Source organism: Manis pentadactyla, chromosome 10 (genome assembly GCF_030020395.1).
Source record: "Manis pentadactyla isolate mManPen7 chromosome 10, mManPen7.hap1, whole genome shotgun sequence".
Lineage (NCBI taxonomy): Eukaryota > Metazoa > Chordata > Mammalia > Pholidota > Manidae > Manis > Manis pentadactyla.
Genome location: NC_080028.1, coordinates 110806182 through 110821106, shown reverse-complemented (window position 1 = coordinate 110821106; position 14925 = coordinate 110806182). Strand labels below are relative to the sequence as shown.

The following is a 14925-nucleotide window of genomic DNA, read 5'->3' as shown; positions in this document are numbered from 1 at the left end:
AGCCAGTATAACCTGTTTTGGAAAGTTTAAACGGAGGCATCTTTCACAATACTAACAGTTATACTTTGTCTGTTCACAGGTTTCTTTCACTTTTACTTACGGAAATTTACTGAAAATTACATCTAAATAGCTGGTTGTAATTAATATCAATCTTACACTTTGGATTAATGTAAACCATGGCAACAATACTTAACAATGAATGATTAATTCATTCAGGAACTATTGTCTATTATAAGCAAAATGCTCTGCTAGATGGTGAAGGTATATAAAAATGAATTATAAGTGCTTTGCTTTTGTGAGCTTGTGAAACAGCTGAAGAGACAAAAAAGATTCATACATCTCCATAACACAGGCATAACATGATGAATCCCCAAAGAGAAGCATCAACAGCACTATGGCAGTGAAGAGGATGGACTTACTGATTTTCACTGCAGATCTGGGGAAGCTTCATAGAAGCATCATTTAGACTCAAAGGCTAAGTCTGATTCTGAATAAGGCTGGACAGTGTCAGAAGGAGGGACAGGGAACAGAGCCACCAAGAGCAAAATGCTCCCGAGGATGCCTGAGCGTAGATCATGCCAGTCTGCTTTCTGCAATTATGTTTACAGAGCTGAATTGGGCCCAGAATTAAAAAGGCTCTGTTGCCTTTTGGGTTTTAAAACCATTACAATATAAAAGGTTAAATAATTATAAACTGGTTTGTAAGCATAATACTTCAAAGGCGAGTTCTGTTCTTTCTACAGTCACAGTGCATCCTGGTTAGGGCATGTCTGAAGTCCTAGACACTGCTGGCGTGAATCAGACAGAGGCTGTCTAGAAGAGTATATGCCCAACTTAACCTTCATTATCTTTGGATGGTGGATTCTTTTGTGACTTGTGGAGAAAATGGAAGTTTCTATGGCCAGGATCCTCACCTGACAAACTACTTGATGATGTAATTGGCCTGCTGCTAGGCTAAGGCTTCTACAACCACAGGCAATTAGCTATTATTGATTGAGTCACTATGTAAAGAGTTCTGCCCAGTGCTCTGGGCAGAGGCAGAGATGGAGGTGGATTACAGACCTGCAGATTCTAGTGCTCAACCTACCGCCAGAAGAGTAAGGCCAGGTATAAACCCTTTTACCCCAAGAATGTTCCGTTGTCATTTCTAGGTCTCACTGAATCCATAGTGAACATTCCCGGGACTGAAACCTTCAGGCAATACACTTGTGCTATTTTTTTGTTAACTGTATTTACTGTTTTTCATTGTAAATATGCACTGCTAGCACCATGATATAAATTAAATAAATGTGGTATCATGTGGTGTCAGTCAAAAAAATATATATAAGATGGCTCACTTTGAGCAAACTCCCATCCTATCACAGAATCAAAAGAGTTATGTAGACTTCAGCTAAATATTATAATCGACTGGATCATCTCCAGGCGGCCACTACGAGGGCCGGTTCCTTGCAGGTTCGCGGGGATGCCTGAGAACCCAGAAGGCAGCCCAGCGCCTGGCACAGCGTCAGGGCGGGTGTGGCCGGCAGTCAGTCAGCAGGTGGTTCGATCACTGATGCCGATGCTACTGAATCCCGGACCATCTCTAAAAGCTGACGTTTCTCGGATATGGTTTTGCAATTATTTTTTGTTATATTTGAAATATGGCTAATGCAAGTCAAGTGGGCAGTATGATTTTTTATAGTGTAGCGATGACTGTCATGAATCTCTGTTTGCGTCCATCCACAAGAGTCAGTTTAACTGAGTTCATATTAAAATCATTTAAACACAGTGTCAGAAAGCAACTAGCTTGGCCGCATCCACTGATTTTCAAATAATTTATCTCATCCAAAATAAACTTTTCAAATGATTGTGATGAAATCGAATGAACAAGATTCCCTTTATTTCATTTCTTTTTACTCTCCTTATAAAAATACCGTTTTATAGCGGTATTTATCGTAATAGGCTTTTAAGGTAAGAATACTAGAGTTCTTACTTGCAATTTGCCTCATATCTTAGTATATTACTACAGTGTTTTAACATTGTTCTACTATATATTTTACCACTGATCATTGTAAGTGGTAATTTTCTACTGAATTTCAAGAGGGGGATTAAAAAACATGGAGATACGAATTCTTTAAAAATAAAGATTACTGAAAGTAGTAAAAACTAAAATTATGAATGGATTATTATATAATGTTTCCTAATAATTAAGTATGATTGTACTTTAACTGGGATACTGGACTATAAATAGGAAATATTTTGCAGCATTTTAACTGAAAAAATATGAGAATAAAGAACATGCTAAATGTTTAAGAAAGGAGTTGATATTCAAATATATTAGCAAAATTAACTGTATTTCACTGTGGTTGTTATAGGTACATATATAATGCTTATTAATGTCCCTAAAAAAAGAAAATATGTATCTTTTCTCCAAAAAGAAAGAAAAAAAATTATACATGGACTCTGGAATCTAATCCAAAATTAGATTACTTTATTTCAATTTCTATGTGTCTTACTAAAGGCACAAACCAATTTAAAGATTAGTTCTTAAAAGAAGAAAGCTTAAACTATTCTACAATATAAAGTTAATGCAGAAAAGCATTTTTGTATTTTCTACACATTTAATTTCTGAATGGCAGACTAAATAACTCCCATAAAAATATAAATTTCCATGTTGCTGTTTTTTTTCTTTGTAAATCAGACAATATATTTTAGGATATATCTTTCTTATCTTACTATGAATGTAATTTTAAAAAGCTACACACAAATATACCTCTAAGATAAAATATTGAACAGAAACCATAACCTTTGGTGTTTTATTACATCAGTCTAGCAAGTGAAAGTCCCAATGGACTTTAGAATTCATCAGTAATTTTAGAATTCACCAGTAATAAGGACTGTAATTTCCTCCTTGCAGAAATGATAAAAGACTGAGCATTCACTGAGTTTTCTTCTGTGGTTACAGAGTCAGAATTATTTTCCTTTCAATGTGACACACTTCCTTTCAGCCTCCATGGTAGTTCAATTACTGCATTTGAAGTTTAAATGACTAGTATACAAGAGTAACTTCTAGAGATAAATTCAGTTTTAAAAATCATCAGAGTGATAGTCTTATAACTCAATAGAAATGTCCAATAGTAGTTTCTGCTTATTCTTCCAAAGTTTGAGCCTATATGAAAATAATGAAAGCACTAAGGGAAATACAAAGTAGAGATTCCCCCTTAGTATTTTGTTAGAGATGAGGGCTATATTTGTAATAAAACATTTGTCTTCATTAAGCTATCTTTCTCTAGTCATTCCAGTAGATGAAGTTTCAAAAATGGTAGGGGATCATGTGAATGGACTAATTTAGCAATATTCCACTCTGAGTCATAGTACTAGAATCCTGCGGCATGCCATTTATAAGGTTTTATTAAACCTTTAAGAGCATTTCAGTATTTCATCTCTTCCCTATTTGGTTAGAAACCTCATCTTCTTATCTTACCTAAATAGATTCTTTCAAAGAGCAGCAATTACAAGCAGTTGCTGAAAGAATAAAACTTTAAAGGACAGACTAATGATAAAAGCATGGGATACTTTTATTATCAAATAGTTTCACTGTCCAGATAACTGTAAACTATTAAATGGAATAAAGATGCCTATAAAATCCAGAACAGTAATTATTCTGGGAGTTCCAACCATGTGGGACATGGAATCAGAGAATGGAAGATGGAAACCTAATTTTCAATCTTCTAGGAATGAAAAAAAAAGGTAAAAGGCACAAGCCCTCCAAAATCCTCCTATCAGCAAATTTTACAAAACACGCTATAATAGAAAATAAGGTTGAAGGTTGTGGCTGAAAAAAACACTTGAGCTACCTGTAGAATGAGATCAAGGGAAGGACAAGCTGTGTGAACCACATTTGCAACAATCTAACCTTGGCCTGAAACTATTTCACATAATCAAATTTCCTAACTTTCTATGCATCTGTGAAGATCATTAAATAGAATGGTCTATTTTAACAAAGGAAAACTTGTTTTCAAAACAACCTTTCCCTTAACGTGTCTTACATTTTTGTCTAAGAACCTTGCACTTGTGCCTCTGCATTTCAAATAAATGTTGGGCATTTTTTCTGCTATTTTTAATCTGCTGGCGTTCTGGACATTCTTGGTATTTTTAGGTTACTAATTTATTTCCTCATGCAATCTCACCAAAGTTGTGGCATGCAGAATATATTTTTGAATCCTGATACCACCCACCTAGAAATTATTCAACAGGTGCCGTCCACATTGGTAACTTCATCTTTGGGTGAGGTTAAATATAGTATTGAATAAGCTCCTACCAACTAAGTTCTGTTTTCCAGGATAAGTTTAGTCTCAAATGTATTAAGGAAACAATCATGACTTTGAAACCTAGAATAAAAGTGAATCGAAATCCCTCAATCATAAACTAGTGAAGTGACACATTCATATTTCTTCTAAATATGTGCTCTTTGGCACATAGTATTCAAAAGAATTAGTGTTTACATTTCTTTATTATATGACATCATTGAATTTTTTTATATTACACAGTAACCATTAGAGACTCACAAGGAAAACAGTTTAATAGTATTCTCTAATATTCTGAAGTTATCTTACTGATTTCAGTTCCTTCAATTTCCATTTAAGCCACTTTCAAATACCTACATTATCAGGCAGTAATATCCCCTTGTGACATGACACAAAGGAAAATGTATCCCTATTCTTTTCCAACATTAAACCTTCCACACACACTTCAAATTTCCTCCTCTGCAAAGTGCTTTAGGATCTGTTATCATCACTGTCCCCCTTTCTCCTGATCTTCCTCTCTTTCCCTCTGCTTCCTCCTTCTCCCCTACTCCCCACACCCCTTGCAAAAACTCCCCTCACCTTCCTCTCAAAATATACACTTTTAGTCCTCTTTTCAACAGGGAACTCCTAGAAAGATTATTCAGCTCACTGGATATCCATACCTCTCAGTTTCTCCTTAACACAGGATCACTCTATTGAAGATGTTGGCATAAAGGTCATGAATGCCCATCTCATTGCCAAAAGTAACTTCCTCGTTCCAGTTCACCAACTAGTCAGCCCTAGCATTTGACAACATCTGTCAAACTGTTCTCATCAAACTTTGTCCTCTCTCTCTCTCTCTCTCTCTCTCTCTCTCTCTCTCTCTCTGATAGTCCAAGGACTCTATCTTAGGCTACCACAGCTACCCTAAGGACTAACATCCACACCTGCTCATCCACTTTCTTGATAATGGGCTCACTCTGTCACTACCCTTTGCCTTTTCTGACTCGTACACCTCTACTTCTCACATACACACTGATATTCCCCAGTGTGAGAAGTTCTGATTTCTTCCCTTCTGACTTTCCACAGAGCTCCTGTGAGATCTCATCTTTGTCCATAGCTTCAATCATTACCTATCCACTAGGTATAATCCAAGTAATACTGTCCTTCTGACCTTCACAAACACAGCTAATTGCCTGAAGTCACCTGCTACTTGATGTTCCAATGGATATGTCCAAGGCTACTTGTCAAAATATGAATTTGTCTTCCACCTTTCTAGCCCAATCTCTCTTGCTATAATAATCATGTCTAATGGTAAACACTTATTCAGGACAAAAATTAAGGGCCATTTCATACCCTTGTATTGTTCAACTCCTACATCTGATTGGAGACCCACACTTAGGTATTCTACATTCACCAGAATGCATCAAGGGCAATCTTTTTAGCTACTTACATCAGATCATGCCACAGTCAGCTTTTAAAATCTCCCTATAGCTCTTCAGCTAACTTAGAACAACATACACCTCCTTACATCAGCCCTGCACGATGAGGCTTCCCTCATTCCCCCCCAAACCCTTCTCACTGTGCCCGAGCCACAGTGGTCTTCTATTTCTGGAAAACACCGAGCTCACTCCCCTCACAGCTCTTTTGTCTTGCCTATGCGACACCATTACTATCACTTCTTCAAATATTTGCACCTCTGGTCCTCAAGTGGCCCTTTATCTGGCACCTGAGGTGCTTAGTAAATATTGGCCAAATATTCTTTACACCACAAGAGAATGTCTATCCTAAAGGCTTAAAATGATCCAGTAACTTTGAAATTTAAATAAAGACAGCTTGGGACTCAAAATAATAGCAGATGTAGTTTTACTTCATTGTTATTAAACGCTAACAGCAACTAAAAACCATAGAAGATGAGATACACGAAACAATGTGGCCAAAGCAGCTCACTGTTACTAAGGAGCCCCACGTGGCTGGGGCGCAGTGAAGAGGCAGGTAACGTCCCCATAAGCCTAGTCAGGCCCTCATGATTCTTTTTCCTCTCCTTTCATGTCTCCATTAATATCTGGAATTTTTACTCATTAATCACATAATGCCAGGACCAATTCTTAAGAACAGAGGCAAAAATAATTCAACCAAAAGACTTACATTTGTGTCATATATATTCTTCTGAAGCTACATAGTAAGGGCATGCTCATTTCAGATTCAAAATTCAACCACATCAGAAAAATGAGGACCCAAGTCATTCCTGACTCAACATTCAGTGTGATTCCAACTAATACTTTTTGGCTGGAAAACTACCTTTTTCATAGCATTTGTATTTCTCAGGCTTTGATTTTTCTGTTTTTTTTTTTAAATCAAAAGCAGAAATATCAATGTAACATGTATATTAGATGTTACATGACATTTGGGGGCTAATTTGGAACAGGAAGTAATAAAAATTAATAGAGTCTGATACTCTGAAAATATTTTCACAGATTTGTAGAATCTTTGACACAGATGTTTCAGATAAATACCTAAGAACTGAATTCCTATCCATCATTATGAGTATTGGAGGTTTCTCTTTTTTCTGTCATGAAGTATTAGCTTGGTGGTTTATCAGATTCTCTGTAATCACAATCCAATCCAACTGGAATGACAGTAAAGAAGGTGAGTGTTTTAGTATCCAACACCTCCTTATGGTTGAAATAATGAAAGCAAAACCAATAATTGGATTTCAGAAACATATGATATTCAGGGACAATAGAGCTTTTAAATACTAAGTCCTAAAAATATTTTAACAGGTCTCAATTCATGATTGTCTTCTTCATAAACTTTGTAGCAATACTATTATGCATTTTTCTATCAGTTGAGGTACTAAAGAATGCTCTAATTATATGTCAGTATCATATCCTAATTAGGGTTCATTTTACAGATGAAAAGTCTGACACTCAGAGAGGTTGCACATCTTTCCCAACATCACACAGCTATTACTGTAGCATGGTCTGAAGGCCCTAAAATTGCTTTTAGTAAAACTTCAGAGCATGACTATAATTAGTTTCCACAGAACCATGTTTGTGCCCAGAGAAGGTAGATCAGGAAAATTCCTTAAAACTGCAGTATTTTACAGATAACTGTTTTTTATAGTGATTTCTTTTTCACAACAGCTACACAGAGCCCATGACATTGTAATAGCTCCTTGGAGTACTTATTAAACACACATGTCCCAGACATGCTAGTTAATCACTTTTTTTTTTATCACTCTTTAAAAATGAATTCCTTTTGTTATTTTGGGTTTTATTTTCTGGCATTAAGTAGAACAGGTCAGCAGATCAAAAAAGTTCATAACTTTTTTAGTTCTTCCAAACTGACCATTTAAGAATCCATTAAGTTCACTTAAAACGCCTGGTCTGTGTGGCCAAGACTTCTGGAGGGAGCCTCCCCTGCAGACCAGGGCTACCGCTCCCAACTGTCTCTGCTGATGCAATGCAGTTAAGGCATTTTGTGTCTCAGGTGTCCTAAAGAAACGAAGCTGTACCTTTTTAATTAAGAGGGGGAGAATTTCTACCTGAGCAGTTTATAAAACATTTTTGTTTGTTTGTTTACTTACTTATTTGTTTGTTTGTTTGTTTTTATTATAGAACTTTAAGCTTTAACAGTTGGGAGAGAGGGCTGGGGGAAGACAGAGCTCTAGATCAGCAGCTCTCTGGAAAAGGCTGTGAATCATCTCTCCCAGTCACTGCTCAGCAAACTTTCAGCAGCATGCCTTTAGTGCTATTTCCCAAAGTGTTGAAGAGCCCATGCATTTACATTGGACTTTGCTATGAACAAAGAAAATACTATTTATATATTTTAAGATGCATATGGCAAGTTCTGTTCTTCAAGCCAGTTGTGCAGACCAAAAGGCTCCACTTAAAACTGGAAATGGGATTTACTGCCACCAAGGCCAGTGTTAAATTACTCGGACATCAAAACAAAAAAAATTTCAAGGATCTGCTAAGACACCTGGAGGTCTATTATCCAGGAGTCCTACCCATTCAACTGCATTGACGCTATTATCACTGGTTCATGGATTGCATTCAAAGTAATACATGTGATAAAATGTGTTCAAAATGGTTTCCTAAACAGGCAGGAAGACACGCAAAAGAAATGTCTAGTCCATTTACAAATGCAGTTAAATCTGGAAGTGAAGATAAGCATTATATTTAGAATAAATATGATTCTTACCATCTGAGATTGACTCCTAGGACATCCATTGATATCTTCAACTTTTTCATTTGCTAAAGCCAACAAATAAAATAAAAGAGAGAAAAAAAGAATGACATGCTTAAGCAATGAAGTAAAACACAAAAAAAGGAGACTAAGAAAAAATAAAAACAAAGCACCAAGCAAAATGCCGCTGCTACATTCACTCTATCTCCCAAGCTGCGTAAGAGAGGACACACTTGTTAGCTGTCGCCAATTTCACATGAACAAATCAGGCAAAAAAAAAAAAAAAAAAAAGTGAGTGAGAAGGAAGTTGCTGCTAATTCTTCAGCCTGTGCCAAATGACTGCTGACATGAAACCTTTCACAATTGTCCCTGCTGGGTCAGGATACAGTTTCAAGGAATCTCAGAGTGTATGAGTTGCTCCAGCTAATGAAAGGCACACATGGGAGACATATGGTTTAATGAAGTGTTCATTTCTGAGAATTCAGTGTATGTAAAGATACAGTTCTAGCCACTTAAAGTATGGCCAAACTGTGTTTTTCAAACATTCTCACACAAACACTTTAAATTAAATCACAGAAGAGCTACACTAATCTCACATGTCACATGGACCACATTCTTAAGCATTCAGCTTAAGCTGTATTTTGCCAAAGAAGGCACGGTGAAGACGTCCACAGTTTCTCTCAGAGGGCAGGTCTTACCAATGATCTGGATGATTTCAGCTAGCAATACTCCATCTGCAATGTCTTGTTGCAAATCCTTGATCAGCCGCTTGTGACCCGATTTTGCTAGGTAGTGGTTGGCCCAGTCAGTGTAAATCTGTTGGACAGAGAGGACGGGAAGAAGTGAGATGGTGTGAGGGAGAAGAGACAATAAGAATGCTTAAGACAAATGTTGGATTCAAAGGGAAGCTATTCTGGATCACATTCCAGCATAAGAAGTCATAGCTCAAAGGGACATAGTTGTAAAATAATTTTTAAACTGCTCTTTCTCCCACTTACCACTTGTTTCAAAGGGGAATGAGTCACTCTGTTTCAAAACTAGGGACCTGTCGCTTGTGACACAGCAGAACGCCCTTCCTGGATGACTGCTGAGGAAATGCCTGTGTGCCAGTCAGCTTGGGTTTTGACTCTTTACCCTTGGTTCTATCACGTTGAAAACAGTCCTGCCTGCCCTTGTAGAAGGAAACCACCTGCTCTGCTTCATACAAGAACCTTATTATAAAAATTTGTGTTTCTTTGAGAAGATTTTAGTAAATGTGTCATGTGAGGTTCTGTATGTGACCATATTTTAACAACGTTTTGTAAAATAATTGCAAATGCTGAAGATATGTTATTTGGACTGCCATTTCCCATTTAAGCCTCTGGAAATATGTTCATATAAGAAAATAAAGAAATCAAATGCAGTGATTCCATAGAAATTACAGTATAGAATTGAGAAGTGCATTAGAAATCACAAGGTCGGCAATCTGATGTAGAGAAGAGGTGACTCTTCAATAATAGATTGTGATATAAAGAAAAGCTGAAATTTAAAAATTTCACAAAAATAAAATGTTACTAATTTTTGACATGTTATGGAGCACCTACAAATGTCATGTAACCTAACTGTAAGGAAAGAAATTAGCATTAAGATTTTTCCATTTCATGGGTGGTTCAGGTGGCTATATTAGCAAGTTCATTACAAAGCAGACTATGATATGTGATATAATAGAACACAAAATTTTATACAAGAAGAGAGGGGGGGAATTGACTAAGAAATATATACATTAAAATGTGTTATAGAAGCACTGGAATAAGAACTAGGAACATAATGGGACCTGGACATAGGAAGTGAAAGGCCTTCCCCACAGAGAAGCAAAGGAATCAAGGACATAGTTCTGAAATCTTTAATTAAGACAGGAAGCCTGAAATTAGGACAAATTAGACTGGAAAGGTAAATTGTATCTCACAGTCATGAGCAATACCAAGCAAATTGTGAACAAATACTCTTTTATTTCTAACAGAAGCAATACACATATTTTTGTTAAAATAAAATAAAGCCAAAGTGTGGAAATGGAAGTGTCTTTCCTTATAACTTGCACCCCACCCACTTCTGAATAATTTGGTATGATTACTTCTGGATTTTTTTTCTGTGCCCACACATGACCACATGACACTTCACACACACACACACACAAATACACACACACGATAGGATTTTTAACCAAATCTGGCTTAAATTTTACTTAACGTTTTTCATTTCTGGCTTTCTATGTAACAATATTTTAATAACACTTCTAGAGCCATTTGACATATATTTACTCAGCATTTTCTATTGTTATATTGCACATAATATCAATTCCCCATTGAAGGATACTTAATTTGTTTACACAGGCTTCTATTACATCTACAAGCTTTAAGAGACATCCTTATATATCTTTCCACACTTATATGTTAGTATTTTTACAAGACTGAAACCCAAAGTTGGGGCTGCTAAGATTTTTTTTTTAATGGGTCCTAGGTACAAACATGCTAAAATACAACATAGAGAAAAAAGAAAGTGTTTATTTTAGAAATTACGAAGTGGCATCTTAATTCATGTGCAGTGGTGTTTAAGTATCCTGAAAGAAGCATCAGTTGTAAAAGAATTAGAAGCATCAGTTGTATAAGAAAAATATATATTATAGCAACACTACATCTCCTTTCTCCATGTCCATGATCTTTATGTTGAAGATTCTAATGTGAGAAAAGCTACCTGAGTAACTGCTAAGTTAGGGAACAGAGATGATTTCTAGACAGTCTTTTCTTTGGGGATCATTTACTTCAATTAAGATTTCATTCTATTTATATTATTATAAAATTTTATTTTTATGAGGATTTAGACTTTTCAAATATGAAACATCGAGCACTTTTCCTGATATATACACGTTATTCAAATGATAACATTACATGTTTGGCCTTCTAGTGGAAATTTCAGGTTGAGCCAGACTTGATTTTGTGCCCTTATCTCCTCAGGCAGTGATGTGAAGATCAACTGATTGAAGTTAAAGGATCGCATGAAGATAAAGAACATGAGCTCTGGAGTCAGGGAGACCTGCTCTCGAGCCCAGCAGACCACTTACTGCCCCTGCGACAATGACCTGGTTACTTTCCTTTCTAAACCTCAAATTCCTCATCTGTAAAATAAGCCTACTAATAATACTTACATTATAGGATTGTGTCGGGACTAAATAAGAGATAGCACTTGTAAAGTGCTGTCACAGAGTTAGCCCTGAAGAAATGTCTATTATCAATATCATTATGGCACTGAGTTTTATTTGCTATGATGGCTTTCTAACAAATGTTGGTTAGAGTTATCATTTCACAGAGGTTAAACAATTCGAGAGGATTGGCAGTAGAAGGCCAAAGGAATCATACCCTCCACGTCTGACAGTACTCATCCCGTGGCTGTGGCTCCGCCTGCCTCCTGAAGCACAGTGGCCGCGGACCTGCCCACCATCCCTCCACTCAGAGGAATGTGTCTAATTCTAAGGCGGCCATGCTCTCACCTGGGCCTGCATTCCCTCCCTGTGACACCACCTCCATCAAATGCCAGGATGCATGGATTTTGTATGAAGGCCTTAAATTATGGATAAAGATGCTTACTGACATACACATAGAATGTATTAAAAATGAAAACAAAAATATTGTCATTCTCCAAATATATCAACAGTGCCTTAGCCTCTATCCAAGTCCTTTCTGAGACTTAGGTGAGGAAACAAATGGGAAACGAACTGGCTGGCTTCAAGATCCTACTGGGAACCACAAGACATATCATGTAAAAAGTGTAAAAATGTAAAAAAATAAAACATTTTTTACTTGGTCCAGGATGTCTTCCAGAGGAATTTCAAGCCTAAATGCTTTGACTTGTCCAGTGTCTCTAACATGTATAACTCTGCTCAGACCGTATTTCTGACTTTGGCTGCAGTCAGTAAGAACTCAGATATATATAAATAAATGAAAAATAAATCTCCATTAAAAAATAAGTCCTTACACCTTATTTTACTCATTCTTTCTAATAACCATGTATAAAAGATACTTGAGACCTTTCAAGCAAAAGAGTCTTTCAAGTATTATAACTAGATGAGAAACAAAACAATTACAAAGCAACTTATAAATATATTTCTGGATAGTATATGTAAACATGTTTCTCTATCTTAAAATTTTATACAGGTAAATTAAAGAAAAAAGTGGAAATAGGAGGGTTATTTCTAAGACAGTCTTCAAGCAAAGGACACATGTAAATAAATATATGTAAAATTCACCAATAAACTTACTATAATATTCTGATAAGAAAGGATACAAACAACCTTATCAACTCTAATTACAATCGGTTGTTCAAATAAATACAATGCAATGGTGAAATCATGACCAGACTTTGGATATGAACTCCAGTTATCCTTTGTTCATTATCACACACAAAAAAAATAATCACAGTACTTAACCTCTTAGCCTCAGTTGACTGAGCTGCAAAATGAGTGATTATGTATTTTATAGGATTATGGTATAAAGTAACTATATCTTTTCTTTGTGAATATATTGATATAATTGGAAACAATGTAAAAATAATCATAAATTAGTATTTTCTGCACAAGGGTCATTGAGTATTTTAATCATTAAGTTATAGATGAGCATTAAATATAATTTATCTCTAAAGATCTGAAGACATTTTTCTTCAATTATTTTAATTTCAAAATTATAAATGTCATTTTGTTATAATTTTATTTCAGGAAATTCAAAAGAATTAATAAGATTATGCTTACCAACAGAATACTCAGAAATTTTAAGACCATTGTATACATAACAATCATTTATAGTAATTTAAATGATGAAAATCAAAGATACCATGGCATACTTTATACTTCATATTGACCAGCATGAATTTTAGAGCCTGTTATGTAATAGCATGTATTCTTTGAGGAACATTCTATATTACTGGAATTTTTGCTCTACCATTTAATCTCTATGTAGACATTGATTGAACAATTATTTTCTCTCAGTGTCAGAGTTTTCTAGTTGGTAAAGTGGTAATAATAGTATCTGCTTGTCTTGCAAACAAACTTGGGTTTCAGTGCTGGACAAATTCATTATGGATTCAATGAGACTGACAAATGACAGCAGAACATTCTTGGGTTGAAAGGGTTCATACCCAAATTTACTCCTACAGTGGCAGGTCAATCACTAGAATTTCATCCACTCAGAACGAGTCTGCATGCAGCAAGCTGGTTGCTGCCTCTGGGCCTCTCCATCCCCACAGCCATCTCAGTCTCTGTCCTCAGTGCTGCCACCACTGCAGTCTCTGCTCCCCTGCAGCTGTGCAGCCCAGAGCACTTTATATAGAGTCAGTAACAACATATTGCCCACACATGTGTAGTGAGCTAGCGAACCCGAGCCAGGTGAGAATCCTGGCCATAGGAACCTTCATTTTCTCCACACACCACCCCTCCAGGATTCTCACCTCTCAATCTATGTGCCCTTAATCTTCTGCAATGGTCCCTGTGTGAGAAAGCTAGAACGTCATAACCAAATTCCACAATCACAATAGAGGCTACACCAATATACAAATAACAGAAATTATAATAACCCTCAAGCATGAGGAGATCCATTGCCACCAAGTGGTCATACTGGCTGTATTCAAACCAGTTCTACTCAGATGAGTTAACCAAAAGGACCATGGGTGGGCCTTACAACACCCACCCTCTCCAGCCCCTAGAGAGTTTCTCCAGCCTTCCCAGCAGAAAGTCTTACAGACACACAGGCTGGTCTTGTCACTTTGTCTCTGGCTTCTGCTTCTTTGTCCTCAGCGGCCAGAACTGCTGCTCAGGTTTCAATTGTTGTCACAGGTCTAGTAAGATGCTATCTGACTTTCCACCCAATTTCTCTCTGTCTGCTCCTGCCTTTATCAAATCAGCCCATATCTGGTTCCTCATGATCTTCATGGGGCCTTTTAAATTCTTCCTTCGAGTAGCAGGCCATATTTCCCTTTGTGCTCTCATTGCTTCAACCTCTCCTAAGTTTCCTACAATGGGCTGCCCTAAGTGAGGGGCAGGAATGACCACTAGGGCCCCAGAGAGGAATGTGGGAACCATTTAAAGCATAACATTTCTCATCCCTGCAGTAAAAAGCTCCTCATCTGGGTCATAATTCTCTGGACTATAGATGGAGTTTTCCATGCCTAATCCCATAACACCAGTTGGAGCTCAGCATATGTCTGCCATCTAGCATGGGAGGATGATCAATCACCCTGATTGGAACACACAGAATGAGGTGCAGCCATAAGTCAATCAAGGAGGGAGAGATTTCCTGGGGTCTGATGTGCATTTTGTAATTGCTGCCTCAAGGCAGGATGAACTGTCAGGAAAGTCATCTTTCCCATCTCTGATCCAGACAGAACAATTCTATCCCCCATATCGCACAGACGCAGGAGCCTAGCTGATACTGACTCTGAGGGCTTC

At 36.9% G+C, this 14925-nt stretch overlaps 1 protein-coding gene across 5 annotated transcripts in view; it reads right to left on the bottom strand.

Moving 5' to 3' along the window:
• The window catches only part of NAV3 (neuron navigator 3), an 859400-nt gene that overhangs the window by 248535 nt on the left and 595940 nt on the right, over nt 1–14925 (bottom strand). For all 5 annotated transcript variants that reach the window (XM_057487521.1, XM_057487524.1, XM_057487525.1 and 2 more), the window contains exons 3-4: nt 9155–9272; nt 8472–8524 (exon numbers count right to left, since the gene is read on the bottom strand). In XM_057487521.1, the coding sequence (XP_057343504.1) occupies nt 8472–8524; nt 9155–9272 (171 nt within the window). The remainder of the gene's footprint in view (nt 1–8471; nt 8525–9154; nt 9273–14925) is intronic.